A 26,240-nucleotide genomic window follows, 5' to 3' on the forward strand; every position below is an offset into this window, starting at 1 on the left:
GGAAGAATAGATGGACAGATGCCAATCGTTATGTTTTCAGTTACAATACATTTGTCTATCCATTTTCATGTAGTGGCTTAGCAACAAAACATGCTCATTGTAAAGGAGGGGAGATAGCAACATGTCAGAGAGAGAGGGGTAGAGCAGTGAGTCACTTTGTTCATCAACGCCAGTTGCTGTTACGCACCCGCCTCCCCGTTTCTCTGGCATGCATGACAGGCGCCGGCGGTGCTGAAGCGGATCGCCAACCAAGCGCTAAAATAGTTTGCTAATGCTATTGCCATTTAATGCAGTCTATTTGCGCTACATTGGGTGGTTATAGGTTATAATATATGCAGTACAACAGCAACTGGTGTTGAAGAAAGTGACTCACGGTAGAGCGTGATCTTAGTGTAGCCCTGCTGTGGGGCATAACTTGTAAAATAAAATGATGTTGAATGCTGTGGATGACTTCATGACAATCTTCATTTTCAATGTTTTATTTGTCGTCAGTTAATGTAACAATAGTTATAATTATGACCAAAAAATACTGTATGCCTACCCTTTCCAAATACAATATACATGAACAAAGTCTGTAGAAAATAAGTCAAACATGTCATTTCTCAACCCACTCTGGGCACGTTCCTGTGGGTCTGGAAGTTATGGGGACCCCCAAATGGGGTTGCACACTCAGTTCACACAGGTGTGATTTTTATTTATTAACTACTTGCTTTAATCATGATCTATAATGAAAAATATAATCTGTCAATACAAGATCATGACTATTTATAGTCTTTTTAAACACATTGTGTTCTATAGATCTAACTTCGGTTGTTGACTGTTGGATTTTATTTAATGGGGCTGTACAGTGATGCTTCTCAGACTTCAGGGTTCCTCTTGTAGACCTCATAGGCAAACTCTTCTGTATGTGCATGATCTTTACAGACGCCAATGTAATCTATCTCCAGCTGGAATGGGCCATCCGCTTTGTCTCCCAAAGTAAATCCAATTGTGTTTATCTGCAGAAATTAAGAAGTGTGGTCGAATTAATTTAGTGTGTTGTATTCACACATGTAGCTCTGGTAGAAATGCATATTTTACAGGTCTACAAAGACAGGTTTTAACAAGGAATAACTGCTACAATTTGAGCCTGGTAACCTCATGGCATTGTTATAGCATATTTCATATAGTGAACTTAATGTATGTATGTTTTTACTTATAAGTTACTTGGCAAAAAAAATGTACTACCTTGTCGAGCCAGAGTGGATGTTGGTCATCTTGTATTCTTCCACGATGTGCCAGGAAGAACTTGGAGAATGGTATCTGCAAAGGAGTAGGGGATATTTTAAAGGTTTCCTTTAAGATTATTTTAAGCATTTTACGCTTTTAGATTGGAAAGTGTAGTGACAGGACAGAGAGGGGAGACAACTCTGGATTAGAACTCAAAACAATTTAGACACTACAGGTGTGTCAGCTAAACGCAAGTGCACTAACGAGCTGAGCAACCACCAGGCACCCCATTCCAAAACGGTTGTGTCAGTTTCCAAGTTATGAACAGCTGTTTTTGGTATCTGTACAATGGTTCACATGTCTTTTAATGCAAACCAAAGGAGAGTAAAACAACTGAAATGACTGAAACCTCAAATGGCGAAGGATGGGGTATACCTTGATATCTTGCCAGTAGGGCCCCCCTCTGGTATACAAGAAGTAACTGTATACATCATCTTTCTGGTGGGAAAAGTAGGTTTCTGCTGCAATATTGATCATCCATGGGCGGCCATCACCACGCACTCGTAGATGAAGTGTGTTGAATCCGGACCAATCATAGTGCTTCTTCCTCTCAAATGAAGCCTACAAATGGAATATTTTAGGGGTAATTAGTGACACATGATCTACAAACAGTTAAACGTGTCTAAATATGGATACAGTCACTATTAAGAAAATTATTTGAAGATGTGTACATTAACCCATCAAAACCAGAAAGCATCCGTGTCATTTAAAATTTTAGCTGGATATTCAAAAATAGCAGATGAACAAGCTCACATTGCGTTACTTCGTGTCATGATGCAAGCTTGTACATTCTTTTTTTAGAGGCACTAGACTGCTAGCCCCTCCTATGCCCAGCTTTGTGTGTACCAAATTTGAGATGATTTGATTGGCTGACCACGGAACGTGATGTATGACAATAAGAGCTCCGCTCACTTCACATGAGTGATTTCTATCTGGAAGAGACCCTTGGCTTGAAAAAGTTTGAGAACTACAAATTTACAAGGCATTTGTAGAATCAGCCTCAGGTCTTGATGGGTTAATAGAAAATGTAGAGGCAAAAACAAAATGCTTTCAATTAAACTAATATAATATAAAAGAAGTCAACTCAATTCAAATATGATTAAAAAACAAGTCTTGAATTTGAGTAGGCAAGTGTTCTGGACAAATTATGAATCCTTCAGTGGACCAACCAGTTATAATTAACTTCCCACCCTGATAGATTGAATTCACACTAATGAAACGAGCATTGAGCAGCTAGCCTGGCTTTGGCCATAATGTGGATTCACTGACACATCTTCCTGGAGAGGAAGCGAGAGTGAATCCACGTTATCGGTCTGGCAAAAGCCGTCTAGTGAGCAGCATCACTGGATAGGGGATACATTACTAACCAGTGGTTGCTTTGAGCGCATTGTACAGTATCCACTGTAACGTGTTTCTCCATCCCTTGGAGTAGCAGAACACAGAGTCCCATAGAAAAAAGAGGTATTGTTGTTCCTTCCAAGTTTCATGTAGGCTTCACTCTGGCCTCCTATCTCATGGTCCGAGGACACCGTCCACTGCTCCAGGTTCTCTGGCCCTCTGAATTCCCATATTACTAGAGTCTGTTCAAGTATATGTTCAGTAAGTGGTTTCCCCTCTGGACCGATCCAACGGTCGGAAAACTCTTTTTTCAACAGTGTAAAGTTCTTCTTGATACCCGCCAAACCTTTTTCAAAGTCTACTTTGATCTTCCAAGGAGGAGTGGTGTCTTTGGTCTGACCGGGCCGTCTGTATTCACCCCGAATCCGTGACATAGACCGTGTGGCCACAGATACAGGAGAGATGCAATGGACCAAGATCTTCCTATGGTGCATGGAAGCTATCAGCCTCACTGGAGGAAGATAAGCAATCCTTGACAGGGACATTTTTACTTGTCAATGCAGCGATTTCCTGTTGGGAAGAAAGAGAAATTGTATAGAACTTAAATCTGAATTAAAATAACCTTGCTTTAGTGAGCTTTAGATTGAATCTGTAGTACAGTCTCTGTATTAACTACAGGACGATTCTGCCCAATGCAGTGCATGCTGTAGGCCACCTCACGACTTAGCATAGATGCCCATATCTATTAATCATATCATAATGACGTCAAGGCACGTCAGCCAGGATAGCCAATGCCACATGTACTATGATGACGTCATATTGATTACATTTGGATTATGTAATGGGGATTTACGGATTTAATACATATTTTTGGATCCAATCGACTTCACTCAGTTGTTAATACGCAATAATACGAAATTAACTTACCTAGGGTAGCTGGGCATGGTCACCATGGCTTCATTAATACAGCATTGGAAATGCTGGACCTACTACAGGAATCATACTAGTGATACGAGTATCTTGTTTTATGGGTTGATATGTTTCCCAATATGCGCAAAGTGAGTTCTTTGTTGTTTAACAAATAAAATATAACCTTAAAACGAGCAATGTGTTGTTTGGGTGGTACTAATGTAATATCCACGCGCGAACATAACCAAGGTCGCACAGATTCAGATAAGCAGCGGAAATGGGCTGCGTTCAACAGCAGCTCTAAGTTACGGAAGCACGGAAGGAACATATTTGTCTTTAATACTTCTGATTATTCTGATCTCGTTCAACTTCTGAACAAAAGTGTCATGACCTGAAAGCACCCCTGGTGGTGCACCAATGTTACCAGTCCTGACAGTGAGTGACACACTCGGTATAGATCGTTTGTAACGATTTATTTGTTATTGTTGTTGTTGTCACATGCACGCGCGCGCCGAAACACACGCGCACACACACACACACACACACACACACACACACACACACACACACACACACACACACACACACACACACACACAGTTGACAGTAATAAAAACTAACAATGAATTTGTATACATATTATTGTGATAATAACAAGAAAGCTGTTGTTGGTGCATTGATTCATTTGATTGATTGATTGATTGATTACTTTATTAACAGCTTGTAAACAGCTGACAGCACAGTAGTAAAAAAATAAGTTATTTGGTTCCATTGTGGTCCTATGATTTTGATTATCGTTTGGCTATATTCTGTTTATTTACGTTTGTTTGACAAATATTAGTGTGTGTGTGTGTGTCTGCGCGCGCGTGCGATTTATTTATTTTTTAGTGCGCATGCTCTGTAATGTCTGCGTAGCGCCGTTCGTTGCGTGCGGCCGTCCGCTGGTTTACCATCAAACATTCAGACGACACAGTCTAGCAGAGGTAGCACGTTAGCCTCCTCGCTAATCATGGTTAATGTAAAGAAACGGAAAGGTCGCGTCGTGATTGACTCTGATTCCGATGAAAGTGCTAGCGACGATAACTTGGATCAGGTAACGGAACACGACGCGCATTATTTTGCAATTCATTGTTCATTGTTTACGTTGTCAACACTTTGAGGTGAAGCTAATGGGGTGCCAGCTAGCCTCTGGTTGTGCTTTGCCTGGCCTTGCCTTGGTAAAGCTGAGAGTGGGCCCAGTCTATTTACTGGAACACGATACTTAAACTGTGAGGCTGTGGTGTTATTATCCCTCTGGAATGAGTATGGCATTCCCTCAAGTGCAGCAGTTTTGTTTTTAGTGTTGCTCGTTTGCTTAAATTAATTGACCCTCCATATCTCTGCAACAGAATGCTATTCATTTGCCAAGTTTCAGGTTGCTTTAGATAGCTAGCTACGCCAGTGTTGCATCTCCAGAACACAACATTATGAAGCAGGAAAACACCGCGCCAAAGGCTCGGCTCGGCACGGACTGGTTCTGTACCAGACTGCTTCACACTTAACTCTAGTACTGATGTTTGCTATTAGAACACCAGCTTTATGGTTGTTGCGGGGTGTTTAGGCAGCAAAAGTCTGCAATGAGTCGCAGTCGATTTACTGTACCTTATCTCGAATGACGTCATGGGCGCGGAGACAGAATTCTATTTCGGTGTTGTTGACAAACTTCAGCCAGTTATTTTGCCACGTGTTCTCTCTAATCTTAGAGTTGAATTTAACTCCACAGGGTTGCACCTGGCTTAAGTGTTTCCCCCCCGAATATTTTGTGGCGGGGACAGTGCACACACAGGTAGCCATGTAGCCCTCATGTGTAAACAAAACACATGCAGTCACTTGTTGAGACCAGCATGGGGGCATACTGTGCTTTTCTAATTCCATCAAGCAAACGGCTGTTTTTGTATTCTGTACTATGTAACAGTATCAAGTGTCTATCTGTTAGACTGTTAATCGGAGGTCCCCAATGTAAACAAGTCATAGTGCTTTTCTGGGTATCTCATACCCTCTTCAATCAATCAGTATGTGGTCATGCTTTTCGGATGTACTTTTTGATCAAGACAGCTATGATGGCCAGCGTTTCTTTCTATAAATTAAAATACAATGGAGGGTATGCGCATGCTTAAAGTGAATGGCACATCGAGTGGCAAAGCAACATGCAAAGTTAGTTAAACATCATTTAACGTTGTTTAATTCAATCAGATAGGACTTTTCTGTTTGGATTTATGGGCTGTCAAGGCCAGGAAGTAGTTTTTTGCCACTCAGTAGGCGTTCCTGCGTAACTTCCTGGTTTGATGATGATGTCACACGCATACCCTCTATTCCTGGGATTTCACTGACTAAACTATATTCCTTTTAAATTACAGGAGCTTTTGTCATTGGCAAAGAGGAAGAGAGTTGACTCAGGTGAACAGGAAGAGCCAGTCAGTAAGCCTGCTGCTTCTACAGACTCTGAGACGTCGGATAGTGATGATGAGGTATGACAACAAATTAATGTGTCTACCAGATTTGAATAGTATTCTCCCAAGTATGGCTTGCCTTTTAGTTAAAATTTGGTGAAAAATAAAAATGTAAACTAACATTATTTGATGATATACACATAATTTGTCAATTCTTTGTACAGTGGACTGTCGGTGGCACCAAAGGCAAGAAGAAGGTTAAGCAAGGGAAAGGGTCGGATAAGAAGAACACTACAAAGAAGAAAGTAAATAAAGCAGCTGCATCTGGTAGCTCTGATGGAGACAGTTCAGCTGAGAGCTCTGCTCCAGAGGAGGGTAAGTTGCATCTGGGGTCAAATGTGGGGAGAAAAGAATGATACCAAAGGATATTCGAAAGAAAGCACTGGAGAAAATTCTGACAATTAAGCCTTTTTTATTTACAGGGTGCAGACAAATAACGTGACAATGTTTTGATGTCGATACATCTTTATCAGGTTTAATTGTCCATTTGCTCCAGTGCCTTCCTTCTTCTACACATACCAGTCGCACCGGATGCACGGACCAGCCTGAATTTGGCTTGAGGGCAAGTTGGTCGCAGTGGAACCCCTTTGTTCTTCCAAATAATATTCCTTGTAAGCCTTCTCCACAGTCAGAATATAACATAACTTCTTCAGAAGTTCAGATGGTGTATTATCGGACCTCATAGAGTAGAGGGACAGTGTAAGGCATACCAACAGCTGTTGATGGTATGGATGGACATTATATGCCCCCTCTTTTTGAAATTAACAGTTAGTATTCTGCAGTGCTGCTATAAACGGAAGGAGTGCTTTGGTCTAATGTACCTTGTTAATTTGTAGAATAATTTCTTGTGGCTGTCATTAGGTGACTCATCTTCTTATCCTACTTATCCTAGCTGGCATGTAGGGCAGCATCTAATCTGTATTTGGGAGATGTGGACTATTTACTTTACACTCCCCCCTCTTCTACACTGTAGGAGTCTTTGATGGCTTGTTTGTGTGATCGTGTGCACTATGCACACACTTATGTGTGCGTGTGTCTGTGCCGTAGACGGACAATATGTGGGCTCATGTGTTGGGAGGAGGCGTCATTAAAACCCACTTGGTGCCATTGCCATTATTGTATGTCAATTAAAGCCAATTAATCAATGCTACTCTTAACACCATTGGCGTAGATCTACGGCAATTGCACTTTTATAGTGCATTCAATGGATCAAGTCATAATGCTACTCACATTAGCATCTGGTTGCTAGCTGGTGCTGTCAATAACACAGGATCGCGGCATTAAAATCATTGTGGCCATAATCACCCATTCTATCCGTTTCTTTTAATCGCCTATATCTCCTATTCCTTGTCCCAGATGGCATTTTTGGCCAAAAAAGGTTTATTCCACGGCCCAGAGCCGACGGTGCGATCCCTCTGCATTAGGGCTGGGCGATATGACGATATATATCGTATTTTCGATAGAAAATGTCTATCACGAAAAAAAAGCTATATCGCTTATATCGCCGTTTCGCTTTACGGCAGTATTTTACGTCACAGCGCTTATATACGGCATGCCCAGCAGCCCACCGCGCGCACTGAAAACAGTGAGCCAACACCTTTCGGATGTCTTCTCTATTATATACTCTAAGGCCAACACGACCACAACACAAGCCGAGGTGGTGCTTGCACCTAAAAGAGGGGCAACGTCTTCCATTGTATGGATATGGAAGTGGTTTTGATTACATGAAGGGAGATGATGGCTGACGAGATTCAGAGCAGTGTAAGGGGCACGTTCGGAAATACCACACCGGAGCGAACTCATCTATCAGTTTGCATTGCACAGTGCGCCTAGTGCGCTATTTCCGAACGCGCCCTAAAGTAACCGGTCATTCACTGTTATAAATGCAGGTTTCATGTTGGGTCAAATTGATAAATTGCGTGAGCCACGCATGTTTTACACAGTTGAACAATAAGCTTGTCCGTCGTCGGGTGCACTGCAAACTTCTTCCAAGACGAAGACGTTCCTCTTACCTGTGCAGTCCTCCTGCTGCGTGTCTGTCTTGTTTTATTGTTCCAAATAAATTATTCCATTTGAAAAGTCCTTAATTCAGCAACAGCTTACAACAACAACACAAGACGCTGACTTTGTTGTGATCATCAAAAAAAAAGGAAAAGAAAAAGCCCCACTCGTCCCAGACTCGCATATACGCACAGCTGGGCATGGAGAGTTGACGACAAGATCGCGTTCTCTCTCACTCTCTCTCACTCTATCGCTTGTAGTCAATTAAACATCGTTAAGCTGCCCAACGTCTTTAACAAACTAAACTATAACTACAACAGAACATGTTGATTCCCTATACAGAGCTTAAATGAACTGAAACAACTGTAGTGACAAACTGTGACATGAGATATTTATTTTTTCCTTAAGCCAATTTAATGCAGACACAGGCCTGTACTTCTGTGTCTGAATGGCAACGTCTTATTTCTTTCTTTTTTCTTTTTAATTGTCATAATAATAATAATTATTAATAATACTAATAAAACTTTATTTGTATAGCACCTTTCAGGTTTTACAGTGAGGACATGAATAACAAAAAATAAAAGATCAATTAAAAGCAATGTTGTAGAAGTGGGTCTTGAGCTGTGCTTTAAAAATGTCTACAGAGGCTGAACAATTGAGTTCAGCCTCTAATTATTATTATATACATTTTATTTTGTAATATTTTTGTACTTGCTTTGGGCCTGTCTGTGCATGGGAAGGGCATCAGTATTATATTCATATAAGTAGACTGGATAATGTGAATTTAATTGTTTTTTGAGTGGTGCAACCATTATAGACAGCTATGTGTGTCCCTGTCCCTGTATCCGAGCACGGAAATAGCATAACTATTGTCACCACCAAGTGTCACTGTTGTGCAGCCTAACACAGACAGAGGCCAGGGAGGAGAGCTTGTACAGTACAGTACAGTACAGTACAGTACAGTACAGTACAGTACAGTACAGTACAGTACAGTACAGTACAGTACAGCCCAAGTACAGTAAAGTACTCGACCTGAACAAAAATCAATTATTTTAGATAAAAAAATAGGTATCGTAAAAAATATGCTATATCGTGAGTATATCGTTATCGTGATAAAATAAATTCTATATCGTGATATGAGATTTTGTCATATCGCCCAGCCCTACTCTGCATCATGTTAAAGCAGCACCCGCGGTGAGCCTGTTCTGAGATTCCATATGCTGATCTGAACTCCTCAAACTCTGTACACTCACACTCCATACGGCCAGTACAGAATTCATTCCATATGTTGATCAGATCCCCCATACCAAAGCGCCAGTGCTCGCCCAGCAGTCTGCTGTCACCCATACCAGGCGGATATGTTGATCTGACCCCCCATTCCAAAGCACCAGCGCTCGCCCCGCAGTCTGCTGTCACCCAGGCCGATTCGTGCACACGACCTTGCCCTCAAGTGTCTTACTGGTGATATGAAAATCATTTAATTTAAAAATGATTATAGAAACATTTTAAAATAAACCATTTTCTTTATAAAGAACCAGAATTTATCTTTAATGTTTTTTCCACAAATGAGTCTTGAAAAATGGTGCTCGTCTTATAATCATAGTCGTCTTATATTCGTCAAAATACGGTATGTTTTATTAATTGTAGGTAGCTTCGAATAAGGGTGTAATTTAGCCTAAATGTGTAAATGATCCCCATGTATCCCCATAATGTATACAGTGTACAGACTATTTGAAGAAGGGGAACCCATCATCAGGGCTTTACATTAAGGCTTGTCTTGTTGTCTGGGACAAGTAAAATATCTTTCTGGTCTGTTGGACAAGTGACTCATGGTTTCACTTTTTCTATGACTCATCCAAGCAGCAAACAATATTGTCTGGCATTTGTCTTGCTTTCCTAATAATCACCTTTCCAATATAATATTGTTAATAGCCCTGCCTAGAATGTCTGTGATCGTACATACATTTCATGTATTCCAAATACACTCCATAGATCGGTCCTATCCAGTTGGACTGGCCACGTCGGCATTTAAACTTGCAGCACTGTGTGTGTACTCACCCAGTAATTAATTCCTAAGACTTGGAGTCAGATATTATCCTCTAGTTTCAGAATCCATTTGAAAGTTCTGTTAGAAAACATGTGTTAAGTAAAATCTTACTGTTTTTTGTCCATGTGCAGCTCATGGAAAAGAGATATTTGACTATTTATGCCAGAACTTTGAAATTAATATGAAACTTGGACTACGCCTCCAAGTCTTAGGAATTAATTGGGTGAGTGCACATACAGTGCTACAAGTTTAAATGCAGACGAGGTCAGTCTGCTAACCGGACGGCTGTGTATTTGGAATACATGAAATTTATGTAAGATCACAGACATTCTACGGCTATTAACTTAAATATAAATATAAACTGAGAATATACATCTAATATTCAAACATGTATTCACCAAAACCAACTTATAGTTTAGTTTATTACTTGTGCAAGCAGAGCGCGCAAGTAAAAACTCAATTTGCTATTTTATTTTACTGATTATGTATATAGTATACGTGTGACTAGTAGCTCTAAATGATGACATAAGACATACGTATACATATACATATACTATATAGAGTATGTAGTTGTAAGTTGATTAGCGGTATACTGTGGTTACTTTGCGCCAAAAACCGCGACAGCCAACCCGCCATTTTATGCGTATGCCAATAAAACAGCAAATCTGTGCCCGGTTTGCTGGGACCAGATCACATAATATATGTCTTACGTCATCATTTAGAGCTAGTCATACATATACACACCACGTACTCTGGTCCCAGCAGATCAGGCACAATTTGCTATTTTATTTTACTGATTATGTATATAGTATATGTATGACTAGCTCTAAATGATGACGTAAGACATACGTAGTTTATTTAAAATGTATTTGTATGTGCTTGTGCTCTGAACAAGTGACTTTTGTGCCTGGACAAGTAAATGGGAAATGTACTTGTCCGAATGACAAGTGCCTCAAAAAGTTAATGTCAAGCTAAGCACTGTTATCATGGTCTTATTTTCTCCCGATCAGGCGAGGTCTCGGATTCAGAAAGCAACAGTTCCTCCTCCAGTTCGGACTCAGACTCTTCCTCTGAGGACGATGTTTTCCGGGACGGTTATGGTGACGACCTGATGGGAGATGAAGAGGACAGAGCTCGGCTGGAGCAGATGACGGAGAAGGAAAGAGAACAGGAGCTGTTCAACCGAATTGAGAAGAGAGAGGTGCTAAAAAGACGGTAAGTGCATGAATTACATTTAAATATTAGTCATTTTAAACGTGGTATTCTAGTGTTTTAGTACAATATTAATTTAACCTAAATGTGCTGTATACTAAATATATGGATGTTCAGCTCACTGTCCAGACTAGGGATGTCACTGTCAACCCACGCTTTGATACGATAATGGGTTCATACTGCGTAGTATGGCGTGTGTGTAGTGAACAAGCATACTTAAAACTAAGTTAAATTAATAGTTCACCCAACAAACGAGATCGAACAGGCTCATGCATCATTTATGTAAGAGATTATTTAAACCGATAAGGTTTAACCCCAGAACACAACCCTTTTGGTCACACCATCACTAAACCTGGGTATATCGTACCTGAGAAAAATATTTCTCATCACAACAGTACAGTACAACAACACTACAGAGTGTGCTGTTTTTGTAAAGTCAAAGTCCCGGCAGGGAAGAGTCCCACATTGCAGCTGTGGTGTGGACCTTTGTGGCTGCATGTTAGACATGCATTAAAGTCCAATAAAAGAGAAAGTGAAAAAATCTACCAATGAACAAGTCCCGACTTTATAAATTAAATATATGGGGTATGGAATGTTATTTCTTTTAGCTTTTAGTACCTGCCGGACCTCGGAATATTCAGCGCGTTTCTTCAGGGGGTAGTCGTGGTCCACGTAAAACGCACATTGTCACACAGCAGTTATTGTTTCTGCCAATGCTCTTTGGAGTACGTCTGTCTTCCTTTGTCAGGTAGCTCCCGAACTTGACCATAACTAAAAAACATTGCATGGATGCACCTGGGACGTATCCTCAGTGATGTATCCCGAGGTCATCAGGGTTTTGGGTCTCTCGAACATCATACCCCTCACTCAGGTGACCCAGCTGGGCTGATCAAGTCCCGACTTAGGTCCCAGTAGCTACCCTCGATCAGTCCCATTAGGGCTAATGGGGCAAGACCAAAGCCACACAATCCGTTGCTCCGGAACTACTCTGCCAGGACCGGGAGAACCAGATTCTGGCATGTGGAAGGACTAGGCTCTGTGGGTTGACTCCTGTCCGGGTCCCTCCTACGTCCCACCAGGTCCACTCCTGCTCTCACCAGGCCCAGGACCTGTGCGTTGACCACAATTGACCTAGGTTTAGTCTCCACCATAGGCTTTGGTGACAAAGCTCTGTGTGCACACATAATGCCAAGGTCCATTTCGTGTGTGGTCTTCAACAGGTTATTCAAGAACCCAATCATGTCGGTACTTTCTTTATCCTCCCTTATTGAATAAAAACTCACATTCTCCCGGCGTGCACGGCTCTTTTGGTCTATCAATCTGGTTTCCTACTCGGCTTGGAGTTTCGTCAGCTGTTTGATTACTGTTATTGACGTGTGGAGCATGGTCTCAGTTTTGTCAATTCTCCCCTCTGCCTCATCCATTCTGTCATCTGTTCTCTTCATCTGTTGTTTAATGTCGGAGAATTGTTGCATGTTATCTTAGTTACAAAAAGAATACTTTGCAGACTGACGTTGCCATCTTCCTCTTCTTCACGAGAGTTGCTCCGGCTACTTTTCCGTCTCGAATCACGTTAAATTTTAGTGTCGTTCATGGTTCTCCTACTCTTACCGACCCTTTCATTATTTAGGATATTTTTTTGATCAATAGAATTCAATTATTTTAGGGTCTTATTTAGATAAAACCGTCAAAGACCTCGTTGTTTAGGGTGTCATCCTTTCGGTAGCGGAAGCGGAACCGGTGTGTCCTGTTTTTAATGTTGTTTTTCTCCAACAGGTTTGAAATTAAAAAGAAACTGAAGACTGCAAAGAAGAAGGAAAAGGAGGAGAAAAAAAAGAAGCAGGAGGAAGAGCAAGAAAAAAGGAAGCTATCTCAGGTCCAAGACACACAAGTGGTTAGTACAGTTCTGTTGGCATTTCACACATTGGTTATGGGTGGCTCTGTTTGATTTGTTCTTAAGTGTGATGCCGGTAACCATTAACACCCCGAACGCCCGGGGGTATTTAGGACCATTAAATCAGAGCGCCCAGCGATTTGCAGCAACAGAGCGCCAACAGAGCGCCATCTTGGATGTAGCTGAAGTAGCTACTAGCTAGATGTAGCCAAAACACCCCCGAGGCAATCCACAACAACGGGAGGTATGATTCTAATGCGACTAGCAATGGGCCGACAAAAACATAATTAGTGTGGTTGCCTGAAGGCAACCATACTATTGTTTTTGTGACCTTTTATTATTATAGATAAACTTTATTTTGTCGCGTTATACCTCCCACAGTTTTTGTCGCACACACTCGAGCCATATGTCAAAACGACGGGCTACATCGGGAATCGTGTGCGTGTATTGGGATAAGACATTTGTTGGATAGTTTAATTGATATGAATTAATTAGTGCAAGTATTTTTTCCTCTGAGACCATAAGGGCTATACTTACAAGACTTGGAGGAGAGATTCATAATAATTACTAAAATTAATTACCTTAGAACTATATCGGTCGGCCTCATGGTGGCGCTATAACAGCCAACTTTACCTTTTGGGGTATAACTCTTGAACCGTAGGTCGTAAAATAAAAAATATTTTTTCCCTGGATTCCTTGGGTCATGACACATCTCCCCATATAGGCCACGCCCATTTGCGTCTAGATAGATTTCCCGCCATTTTGAATTTTGTTCAAAACACACTTTTTGCTCCTCCTCCTACAGATTTTGACCAAATCTCACAAAAATCATTACACATGATCTCGGGACCTATCCCATTAAAACAGCACAGACAGAATTTAGATATTCTGTATCGTTCGGCCGTAATCGTCTTCCAAAGTTAGTGGGAGGGGCCTATTTGACAAACGCCACAATTCACGCACGGAATGTCCGATCCATCCCAAATCTGAATCAGATGTCGAGGGTGGCTTAATCAACGCAGAGACGAAAGCGATTCCATTTTCGACGGGTGCGATGTGGGCAACCACACTTTGCAATTTCCCAGAATTGCCTCTTTCTAGTCTTTGGTTAGTATTGGACGGATTGATTTAGATCAAGAGTTATTCACGTTTTAAGATTTTCGATCTCATCCAGTGAAATGGGGAGGGGGGGGACATTTTGGATGACGTCCCAACCGGAAATGACATCGAATGTTGCCCAACAGGTGCTCCCAGCCTGTCGAGCGGTTTGCTCGGTTATGATATCAATAAAGTTCTGTCCTGTGATTAATCTCCGTCCTAAGCGTCAATCAGCTGTTTTCAGGTGGAAAATTTCGATTTATGAAACAAAACTTGAAAAGATCATCATGTAATCTTGACAGAATGAGCTGGAGCTGTTTGTGTGAAAGAGAGCGCACTGTGTTCAGACATGCAAAAGTGTAGCTTTTCGGCGAAAATCGCCGTTTTTATCACAAATATGGGACCTATGTGATTCATGCAAATCCGTTAAAAAAATGTTTGGGAGGGGTGAGGGGGTCTGTGGGTGGGGGACTGGGTGGAGCCCTAGCCCGCTGCCCGGAGCAATGAGCATTCTCTGACGGACTAGTCTCGTGAATCACTGTATGATTCTGAACGATATTCTGCTTGCATCTGGGTGGCATGATGTGCTCCGCGGAAAAAAAACAACCTTCTGTTTGTGTGACAGACGGTCCACTTTTGACACACTGTCTGTGACTCGCCAGTTACCTGGAAGTGTAGCTGCTACTAGTTAGCATTAGCAACGTTAGCGCCTTGCGCTGTCTGTGGTGTCAAGGGGCCAGCTAGGCACTCCAATGTTGAAGCGCTGGGCCCTAGTGGTAGGAGGAAGGACTGCAGGCGGACCCGTGGATTCTTGACGAGGAAACCCCGTGCAACCGAGTGCTCAATGTTAAAGCCCAGCTGCACTTCCGCATTTGGGCACCAAATGCCCAAATGCTGAATCAGCGAAAAATGCGGAAATAGACGGTACTTCCGGCAGCCTTCCGGGTGCTTCAAAACGCCACTGAGCAACTTCCACTAACATGAATAGTGGAGGGGGCGGAGCTTCGCGACAGTTTAGTCTCTATCCTTTTAATACTCTATGTGTGGTGTGGACACGCCGGCGTCACTTTCTCTCGCTGTGTGTGTGTGTGCTCTCGCGTGTGTGTGTGTGTGTGCTCGCGTGTGTTCACTGTGCAGTGCACAGACTGTGCATGCATGCGTGCGAGTAAATAAATAAAGCACGCTCACGTGTGTGTGTGTGCGTGCGTGTGAGTAAATAAATAAAGCACGCTCACGTGTGTGTGTGCGTGCGTGCATGCATGTGTGAGTAAATAAATAAAACGCTTGATACATACAACTTGTAGTCCTATCACCCCCCCCCCCCCCACCAGGGCTTACATATATACTAAATAGATATATTAAAAAAGAAAACATGCAGCTCAACTGTTGAATAAGGAGAGGATGGTATACATGTCTTAAATTGACTAAGGCTAAAATAATGAAGTAAACTGACCCTGTTGACTGTATTATAATTTATTATTTTGCCAGTGAATATAATTTCTATTTTACATGATATGAAGAGTGTAACTGTAAGGGATTTTGAGATGGGAGTGCGATTGCTGGAAACCGTTTTTAAAAATCACACCCGTGTGAAGTGAGCGGCACTCTTATCATCTTATCATCCATTCATTGTCACTTTTGTGACTAATTAGGACAGAAATCTACTGAATATAGGAGGGGCTAGTGCTCCTCAAACTGTTGGAGTAAATTAATTGTTCTATGACTATCAGGAAATTAATGTTAACATCTTGCTCAATACTGACTATAGATTTGTACTGATTTAGTAAATAATCATCTGTCATTTTTGATTGGTGCAACCACTTAACCACACTATAGACGGCTACAGTATGTGTGTGTGGCTGTGTCGCTGGGTCTGTCCCTGGCGGTGTCACTGGGTCTGTCCCTGGCTGTGTCCCTGGCGGTGTCACTGGGTCTGTCCCTGTGTCATTGGGTCTGTCCCTGGCTGTGTCATTGGGTCTGTCCCTGGCTGTGTCCCTGTGTCATTGAGTCTGTCCCTGGCGGTGTCACTGGGTCTGTTCCTGGCTGTGTCCCTGTGTCATTGGGTCTGTCCCTGTGTCCCTGGGTCTGACCCTGGCTGTGTCCCTGGGTCTGTCCCTGGCTGTGTCCCTGTGTCCCTGGGTCTGCCCTTGGCTGTGTCCCTGGGTCTGTCCTTGGCTGTGTCCCTGGATCTGTCCCTGGCTGTGTCCCTGTGTCCCTGGCTGTGTCAGAGCACCCCCCCCCCCCCCCCCCCCCCAAAAAAAGTGGGTTTAGTACCGATAAACGCTCAAAAGATCTTCGCCCGCGGCACAGCGTCGGGCCCCGGACACTGTCACCTTTTTCACCTTGGGCCTGTTTGCATGCCTGTGTGTTGTATTGTTATTTTGGTACTAGCAAACTTTTGAAAATGGGAAAGGTGGGGGAGAGAGAGAGTAGGGGAGTGACATGCAGCAAATAGTCGAGCCAGCCCGGGAATCGAACCGGGGTCAGGCATCAGAGGATATGTGGTTTGCCTACTCAACCACGTGGCTATCTGGTTGTCCCAATCTCATATTCAAATGAATACAGACTTTCTCATTGTCTTTACAACTTCCCTGCGACATACTAGCGTCATGTCCAGGGGGTGTACTTGTACATCAAGCTGCCTCACGCTACAGAAACAGGAGATAGGCTCCTGCCCTTACTTATTACTTACAACTTCCACCCCTCTAGGTCATGTCACACAATAAGGAGAGACGAACCAAACGTGACGAAAAGCTTGATAAGAAGTCCCAGGCCATGGAAGAACTGAAAGCTGAGCGTGAGAAGAAGAAAAACAGAACAGGTTGGCACACGGTCATAGTCCTATTTCTATTTTTGTGTTATATAGCCCCTTATTATTGTTCTGGCAATGAAGAGGTTGGGACATTCATATGCTGATCTGTGACTTCTCTGGCAAACAGCTGAACTGCTGGCTAAGCGTCAGCCCCTAAAGACAAGCGAAGTGTATTCTGATGATGAAGAAGAGGAAGAGGAAGATGATGACAAATCATCAATAAAAAGTGACCGGAGTTCACGCTCTTCATCTTACGATGATGACGAGTAAGTATGAGTAAGAAGAACTAACTGAGCAGTTGGAACGAAGAACCATTTAAGTCCATAATTTATTCTGAGGCCTATCTGTCCTGACCCCTTATCCATATTTTATAAATGATGGATGATTATTATGGACTCGGACTGTTATTCGTCTCAACTGCTAACAAAGAGCCAGTATGTGTGCCCGTATGTGTATGTCTTCATCTTGCATTTTGATGACTGCCTGACCTAGCACCTGATAGAAGTTAGACTCAAACCACCATTCATGTATCTCTATTTTGATGAGCATATCGTATCTCCCTTTTGACCTACATTTGAAATGTATATAACTTCTGCTTTAATAACATGATGGCAGTCTACAGTCAAATTTACAAATGCTACTTTAGTGAATATACTGTAGTGAACGGAAAGGGAGCCGATAGACATAAATTATGTAATATTACTTTACTCAGTAATGAGTAGTGTAACCTATTACTCTGCCAAAACTGTAATTTTACTCATCCAAATAACGCTGCGTTATTCTTTACAATGAATGTGATTTGATTTTGTTTCTCACTGAGATAAAAGCAGTCTCTCCTCCCCGAGTAGGAGGTTGTCACATGCACAAAAATAACAGATTTACAAGCCATCAACACTGTGCGATGGTACAGGATGTTAGCTTCTAGATCGGTTCTTTTTAAGCATGCACCATCAGGCAAAGTTACGAAGGTGGTCTGCGTGCGGTCTGACGCAGGTCCGTTTTCTTTGGCAACACTGCATCACGTCTTTTCCATTGGCTCCGCCGTCACCATTGTTGCCACAAACCCTGACTTTCTACAGCCTACTTACACACACTACCACTCGCTTACAATACGCGGACCTGGCAACACTACATCCCGTCTTTCCATTGGATCCCGCAGCTCTGTAGCTGAACTGCGGAAGGGGAGTACTTGATTGCCTTACACACGCTGGCCGTGCAGGCGTGTAAGCACCGCCCGCAATCATATGAATGTGTGGCTCCAGGCGGCCCCGTAAAGACATCAAGCGCTATTCTCCTGTTAGCTAGCTACTTTTGAGAATTCAATAGTTTTATTAAGTTCATAAAAATATTAAATTATATTGCTATAGGCGGAGTAGAAAGTAGAAACGTCCATACCCCCCCCCCACCCCCAGTTCTGCTGTTTGGTTGATTTTTAACTCCTCCTGTATAAGGACAGGGATGTTTTTAACCTTATTTGAGAAGTTACTGTAGGTACTGTGTTATTAGTTTAGTATTGTTATTTATGTATTGTTTTTATTGTGTATTATTTATGGAGCAACCCAACCTAAGTTTTTCACAGTGCATGTACTTGTCATACATTATTGTGACAGTAAATCTCTTGAATGTATTGTTCCAATAATATCATAATATTACTCTTGATACAATTAATGAGTAATATAATTACTTTTTAAAGGAGTAATAAGCAACGTATTTTCAACACTGCATATCATCACATCATCGCTGCCACACCAAATCTCCAATGACCTCTACATAGAACCTTTATGTTGATTAAACCCTGTTATTCTCCTCTTGAATTCCAAAGGTGTATCTCTGGATGTCTTGTCTTTCTAGTTTATCTAAAGTTTTGCTCATAATCTCTTCCTCCATATCTCTCTCACCATTTTAGGAAAGAGGAGACTCCACCAAAGTCCCAACCAGTGTCACTCCCAGATGAACTCAACAGAGTCCGCTTGTCCAGACACAAGTTGGAACGCTGGTGCCACATGCCCTTCTTTGCCAAGACTGTGACTGGGTGCTTCGTTAGGATAGGTATTGGGAACAGCAGTAGTAAACCAGTTTACAGGGTATGTTACCTCTAACATCTTGCTTTTGTCATGTCTATTGAAATAATTTATTTAACCTTTAACCATGCAGACAAGTTAAGAACAGTTTATTTTCTAACATTAAATTGTTATTCTGTCCAATTATATTCCTCCCTGGCCATTGAAAGGTTGCTGAAATAGTGGATGTGGTAGAGACGGCTAAAGTTTACCAGCTTGGAACAACAAGAACAAACAAAGGGTTACAATTAAGGTAGGAATCTTAGATTCCAACTAACAATCAATGTTTTGTACAATTAACCTCTACTCCCTGAATGTGTGACTTTGAATCTTATTCATATTTGACAGGCATGGAGGTGACACGCGTGTCTTCAGACTTGAGTTTGTGTCAAATCAGGAGTTCACAGACAATGAGTTTATGAAGTGGAAAGAGGCGGTAAGTAATAGGTGGTAGTTTGGAAATAATGAATATACTCTATACATGAAACTTCAAAGCTTTTAAATGACAGCTTTCAGTGCAGAAAAGGTTAGGGTATGAGAGACATTGCAAGATCTGTCAACCCTGAAATACAAAACAAATGTTTCTTTGATCTTTGCAGATGATGGTTGCTGGGATGCAAGTCCCAAATCTTGATGAAATCACCAAAAAGGAGCAGTCCATCAAAGAAGCCATGAACTATAAGTTCAATGATAAAGACATAGAAGATGTATGTCTGTCACTCTATGCTTTGTCTATGTTCTGGTCTGAAACATGCAGAGCAGAAAAATAGTATCTTTGCATTTACCTTTCTTCAGATTGTGAAAGAGAAGGACAGATTTCGAAAGGCTCCATCAAATTATGCCATGAAGAAAACTTCTCTCCTCAAAGATAAGGTACTGGGAAATATAGAAACATGAAGTGCTCTGTTTGTATTTGCTGCCTCTGTGTGACAGTGTCTGTCTGAGTCATATGACACGTATTAGAGCAGAAAGCTCTCCTCTCCCCTGAATCCTGAATACAGGCTCCTGCCTTACGGCCAATGGTTAAAGGTCCCTGGCCTGCAACTAGAAACAACGGGTACAAATTCTCATTTATACTGTACCTACTTCCATTCGTGCCATCAATAATGGAAGCAGGAGGAGATTGCTGTTGTTCAGTTGTCTGGACAGTTTACAAGCCCATCACCAACTTGATGTTTTCTTTTTTTACTTAAGATTTTTTTCCTATTGTGCAATATGGTCGTGGTTTGCTGTCTATGAGTAGGTGGGTGGTTGGTTGTTGTCTTGCTGTGTGGACTGTGGACACATGATTATAATGGCATGATTGATTAAGATGATTATTATCTGGATGTCTTTGTCCTATGCATGTGTATTGTGTATTTTAGAGTTCTTAATCTGCTTTGATGCAGCACAAATTGACCGGTTTGGGATATAATAACCATGAACCTTCTGACTGGGCCGATCCCTCTCTTTGTTTATGTTTGACTAAAGGCCATGGCAGAAGACAGAGGAGATGGTGATCAAGCAAAAACTATCCAGGATGAACTGAATGAGCTGGAGGAAAGAGCTGAAGCACTTGACAGGCAGAGGACCAAAAGCATCTCTGCCATTAGGTTGGTTTCAGAATCTTTGAATTGTAAATAGTTTAACAAGGAACAACATTGTTTTATTAGCAAATAAGAAATACTTCAGCTAATAAGACAGGCTGTTTTTAGGAGAACATTAATTGTTCTTGTTAATTATTAATTGTGTTGACCGCCAAACGGTCCAGGTGCATACTACATATAAGCTCTAATGCCTATCCTGACAACTTTGCTGTGTTACTCCTAGTCCGTCTCTCCCCGTTTCCTGTCCTATCTTCACTGTGTACCATCATCAAAGGCCCAAAATATATTAACAACAAAATATGTTTAGCTTTACCTCACACTCACTTTAATTATTTTTTTATAATCCAGTTATATAAATCAGAGGAACAGAAGTTGGAACATCGTGGAATCTGAAAAGGCTTTAGTTGTAAGTTCCAACATTCACTTGCTTGTACAGTAAATTATGTATTGCAACGTCTCTTAATGGTCAAATTCTAATCACTACTTCTTCTCACAGCTTGAAGGACAACAAACCAAGAACACACCAATGGACCCTTTCACCCGAAGACAGTGCAAACCCACTATGGTGTCTAATGTAAGCATTCTTTATTTCCTTCACAGTATATTTAATTTAATCAAATTCTGTCTAATTTATCTGGGTAATCTAATACCATTAACCTTTGTTTTTTTTAGGCTAGAGACCCATCTGTACATGCAGCTATCCTTGCTCATCTAAACCAGAAATATGGCTCAGGGTCAGCAATGCAAGATCCCAACTCTGGGGACAGGAACTACCAGGTAACACGGGTGCACATTCAGACAACTTTAAAGCCTGATTTAGAGTCACAGTAGTCCAGATTGGTTGCACTGTATATTTGTAGCTGAGTCAAAACCTGCTCTACAAATTTGATTGATGCGCACATTAGAAGTGAGTATACGGTACATATGACTAATGTAACAACATTCGACATATATACACCCTCCACTACCCCATGTTAATGATATTACAATTCAATTGTATTCACCAAATGCACTACGAAAGTGGGGAAAAAATGAATATCTGATTGGAATCAGTGTAGACACTGCAGACTGATGCACTCTGAAGAGATGGATGGATGAGGGACAGACGGCCAGGAGACAATTTTGCAATATATAGTACCGGTATACAATATATATACAGTGCTGGCCTACAATGCATTTTAAGGCTACTCTCACCGTTTTACAATGGTCATGTTACTTGTAATTAACCGTACTGTTGTATTGATGTCTTTAAGTGGTGCAACCACTTCCTTAACCCATTTTGGTGTTTTACCCACTCAGATCGGGAACCCATATTTGGGTTCTGTACAGTATGTACAGTATTCAAAAATGTAAACATTTTGATTCTGCTATATAAATATTTGAAGTTTTTCAGAAACCTTGGGTCAGGATTTAGAGGCGTTTTTAGAATCGGCCTCAGGCCTAAATGGGTTAAGTGACTATGTGTGTGGGTGGGTGCCTGCCTGCCTGCCTGGCTGGCTGGCTTTGAGCATGAAAACAGCATGGTTGTTTTTCACCACCTGTGCGCAACCTAACACACAAACACACACGCACATATTAACTGTATATATGATGATTTCGGGTGTGCCAGTACAGTACAGTGACGGCACAGTACAGTAGCGGGACCGGCACATGGTAATTGTCAACTGTTTCGGACGTGGGGCGGCTCGCCGGAACCGGGCCAGCACCCTGGGTGCGTTCCTGTGGGTCTGAAACCCCCCCCCCCCCCCCCCGGGAAACCGAAACAATCTCTTGTTTTGGTGGGTGTTCCAAAAGTGGACATGGAGCCTTCGTTCTACCTCTCCCGCCCAACACTCCTTGCTGACAGGTGCTCGTAGTAGACCTGCAGTGACAAATACCCCCCCCCCCCCCTGCCCAGCCCAGCTTCCCTCCCCCAAACACGGGCCAATTGTATTTGTCTTTGGATTTGATTCCCTAGACTCTGCAGTGGTTGATGGGTACTTTACCCGAGTGCCCTGCCTCCTCCCCCCCAAAAAGAATAATAGACAAACATTACAGCAGAGAAATCACAAGAGGGTTCCAATGCTCTCAAGCCTGTTCTAGGCTGGTCCGGTGCATCTCAAGAGCAGGACAGCAGAGAAAGTCATGGTGCTTGCTTGTGATTTCTAGTGTTACTGTTTAATTTCCACAATCTGTCGCCAACGTTGCTTCATTTTAGCCCAAATTAAATAAGTTAACATTCTGTGGTGTGACAAACTAATAACACATTAATGGAATTGTATTCTGAGTTCTTTACTTTATAATCTAAATTGTCCTTTCTGTGTTCTAGGGACAAGAAAAAAAAAACAAAGATGCCCCCAAAGTATCAAGCGATCTTTCAGAAGACCTATTCAAAGTTCATGATTTTGATGTCAAGATTGACCTACAGGTTCCTAATGCAGGTGAGATGACCTCTCATGTACAGTATGTTCATCATGAGGTAAATCATGATTATGTGAAATTTCATTGAGTGAAAAGGCTTTGAAGAGACACAGCCAGCTATTGGTAAACTCTTTTATTTGTTTTATAAAATATTAATATTATATCCTTGTGCTTTATTGCAGAGGCAAAGTCTCTCTCAGTGAGCTCAAACGCTCTTCCTGTAAAGGATGGCGCCCCCCGAAGGTCTCTCAATCTGGAGGACTACAAGAAAAGGAGGGGATTAATCTGATGGCTATGAGCCACTTGTTCAAAACCACATTGCATGTGCAACTGGTTTGAGTCTGTGTGTGTGTGTGTGTGTGTGTGTGTGTGTGTGTGTGTGTGTGTGTGTGTGTGTGTGTGTGAGAGAGAGAAAGGTGAGAATGCGTGAGTGAGTCTTTGAGGACAGGATGTGTGTGAGTGTTGATACAAGAGACTGTTCATCCTACCACAGAGGACATATTGATTACTAAAGCTTAATCATTAAGCGAAGACGTTTTTATCAAGGATCTCTCTAGGAAGACAAATGTCCAGAAGATTACGTTTTCTTTGCTGTTATTGCATTCAAACACGGACGTTAAATTGTGTTGTTTCTTCTTTTTTTTTGTTATTTTGAGTTTGTATTTAACTTCTCTCCCCTCATTTGGATGTAAGGGAGTACACTCTTTTCATATTTCTTTTTTAAATATTGTTTTGGAAGGATGGTGCTTTTGGATTTTGACCGTGAACAGGCAAGGACAATTATCCTCTGTGACTTTAATTTTCAGGTTACTCTGAGATTACTGGACGGAACACTCGATGAAGCTGAATCAGCTTTTACCTCATCAGTGAATTACTTTGTACCTTTATTTCCCTCCCAAGCATAGCAGCTCGTGGTTTTTCATAGAGCTGATGGAGATCTTCCATGTATAACTCAGCTACAACCTACAACTTTTACCCTTTGTTTAAACAAAGGAATATAGGAATGGGACACATCTTGTCCGATTATATGTCAACTGGATAATGTCACTTTTTAAGTATTTGAACCAGCCGGATTAAGAAACAAAAACAAACTTTTTTATGGATGATTAAAAGCATTACGTTGTTTATTTTATCTCTAGTTTGGTTGTTCATGGGATAAATCCCCTCCCTACTTGCAGAGCAGATTCTACGTGTTACAAATTGTGTCCATAGTCAGTTCTTGTATTGATGTGGCATGCCATGTAAATATGCATTTTGGAGTGAGTGCGGAAAAAATAAAGAGGCACTGTTTCATAATTATGTCTTGTGTCTGTTTCAACTGAGGCAAGTTCATTTGAGTTACTTAGTGGACTGGATGATTGCACTCTCCCACAGTAATAAGGAAAAAAACACATTGGCCAGTTTTACGCTATTAATCAGTGTTTGTGAACTCAGTCAGTAATGTGTGGCAGATCCATAGGCAGCCACAACAGCTTGGCACCTCATGCTGGTCACCAACCTAGCCACATTTTGCTGTGGGATGGCATCCCATTCCTCAACCAGGATTTGTTGCAAGTCAACCAACGTGGTTGTTGGTCACTAGTCTAACACGTACGTACAGCACGCTCAAGCTGATCCCACAAGTGTTCAATTGCGTTGAGGTCTGGACTCACGGCAGGCAATTACATCCTCTCTACTCTCAAATTCTTGAGGTACTCTGTGATGATGGGGGAGGGCGTTGTCATCCTGGAGGTCCCAGATTCTGAAGATATGGGATCGCCACTGGCTCCAGAATCTCATCCCGATATCTCACTGCATTGATATAGCCTTCAATGATGACAAATTCTGTCTTGCCTGTGAGAGAAATACCGCCTCATACCATGACATAGCCATGGTTCATGACTCTCATGGCAGTCATGTTTCAGGGCTAACCAGATGTCACAAGATCTGTGTGGCAATCTGCATATCGTTCTCCATGCTGTCTCCACACTTTGATCCTGCCACCCAGCTTTCGCAGACAGAACCTCGATTCAAATCATCACTGAACATGACGTTGCCCCACAATGTCAAGTTCCACAGTGTCAGTCGGTGCTGGCAGAGTGCTGGCTACACCAGCGCAAACGGGCCTGACGGTGACTGGCTCTGTTCAGTCTGATCCTCACAGTCTGTGCAGAGATGCGTTTGTGGTACCGTTGAGCAAATATTGTCTGCAAATCTCTGGAAGAAAGCCTACGGTTCCTCAGTGAAGCAAGGGTAAGGAACCGGTATTCTTGAGCTCGGCCACTTTGCGGTCTGTCTTAGCCCTACAAGCACCCAATGGTAGATGGAGGGTGGCACTCGGTGTGTTCGATATAGGTACGCTGACCGCCCTGCCAATACAGACTAATAGGCGAGTGCGCTCCCGGTGTGCAACTGGATTTCCCAAACGAACCCCGTTTGAAAAAAGTAGCCGGGGCGCTCGGACAAAAATGCTTTTTATTAAAGAACGCGGGATGCAGCAATTCTAATCGCTGGCGCTGCTACTAACTAACACCCGTGGGACAAATTGTGAGTACTTTATATTTGAAATCTGAATGTTTATATATACGGAAATCTTTTAAATGCAGCGAGCGCCAAAAACAGGGCTAAGTTTCTGCATGACTGTCATGATAATCATCATGGCAGTCATGTTTCAGGGCTAGGTCTGTCTTTGACTTCACCAGTCTCACGGAACTTGGTCCTAAGTTTGGAAATGGTATCAGGACTGACACCAAATAATGCTGCCACTCTGTATGCTGGAACGCCAGCTTCCAGTTGCTTTAGCCTGAAGGGACAAACGCCAAACGCGGCAGCTTTCCACATAGTCTTTCCACCAGTATTGTTGCTGCTGCTAGGAGCATGCGCTGCATGCGAATAACGAAAACTGTATAAACACAAGAAATGCTCAGGTGCCTGACACTCGCCTGTGAGGCTGATTTGCATGGAGTCCACTGACACACCTGCCAGGCAGTGCCAGCACTTGAAGCTCAAACCTAGAGTGAATAGAATGCCAAAAGAACAAGCCTGGTGCCAGGGCAACCAAACTAGTCTTATTTATGTTCATGGTGTGTTAAATTGGGACGGTACAAGCCTGAGTGGTTAACCACTTCCCCTTGAAATCACATTGC

At 42.1% G+C, this 26,240-nt stretch overlaps 2 protein-coding genes across 3 annotated transcripts; one reads left to right on the plus strand and one right to left on the minus strand.

The window, feature by feature from the left end:
* Positions 1-48: 48 nt before the first annotated feature.
* ndufaf1 (NADH:ubiquinone oxidoreductase complex assembly factor 1) lies at positions 49-5,290 on the minus strand. Of its 2 annotated transcripts, none has more exons than XM_083792097.1 (5): positions 5,158-5,290; positions 2,637-3,177; positions 1,645-1,830; positions 1,228-1,302; positions 49-998 (listed from the first exon to the last, which is right to left on the minus strand). In XM_083792097.1, exons 2-5 carry the CDS (start codon positions 3,150-3,152, stop codon positions 858-860), a joined length of 918 nt encoding a protein of 305 aa, XP_083648223.1. In that variant the 5' UTR covers positions 3,153-3,177; positions 5,158-5,290; the 3' UTR covers positions 49-857. The 2 variants fall into 2 exon arrangements, with proteins under 2 accessions (XP_083648223.1, XP_083648222.1); XM_083792096.1 differs by lacking the exon at positions 5,158-5,290 and adding an exon at positions 3,535-3,775 and having other exon boundaries at positions 50-998.
* On the plus strand, positions 4,476-24,411 carry rtf1 (RTF1 homolog, Paf1/RNA polymerase II complex component). Its single transcript, XM_083792089.1, has 18 exons — positions 4,476-4,609; positions 5,913-6,023; positions 6,170-6,320; positions 11,064-11,268; positions 13,042-13,159; positions 16,967-17,078; positions 17,197-17,335; positions 18,976-19,153; positions 19,300-19,382; positions 19,478-19,565; positions 19,729-19,836; positions 19,925-20,002; positions 20,600-20,721; positions 21,064-21,121; positions 21,212-21,289; positions 21,388-21,492; positions 23,024-23,135; positions 23,298-24,411. Exons 1-18 carry the CDS (start codon positions 4,526-4,528, stop codon positions 23,402-23,404), a joined length of 2,037 nt encoding a protein of 678 aa, XP_083648215.1. The 5' UTR covers positions 4,476-4,525; the 3' UTR covers positions 23,405-24,411.
* The last annotated feature ends 1,829 nt before the right edge of the window (positions 24,412-26,240 follow it).

Source organism: Protomyctophum parallelum (genome assembly GCF_964188405.1).
Source record: "Protomyctophum parallelum genome assembly, chromosome: 20".
Lineage (NCBI taxonomy): Eukaryota > Metazoa > Chordata > Actinopteri > Myctophiformes > Myctophidae > Protomyctophum > Protomyctophum parallelum.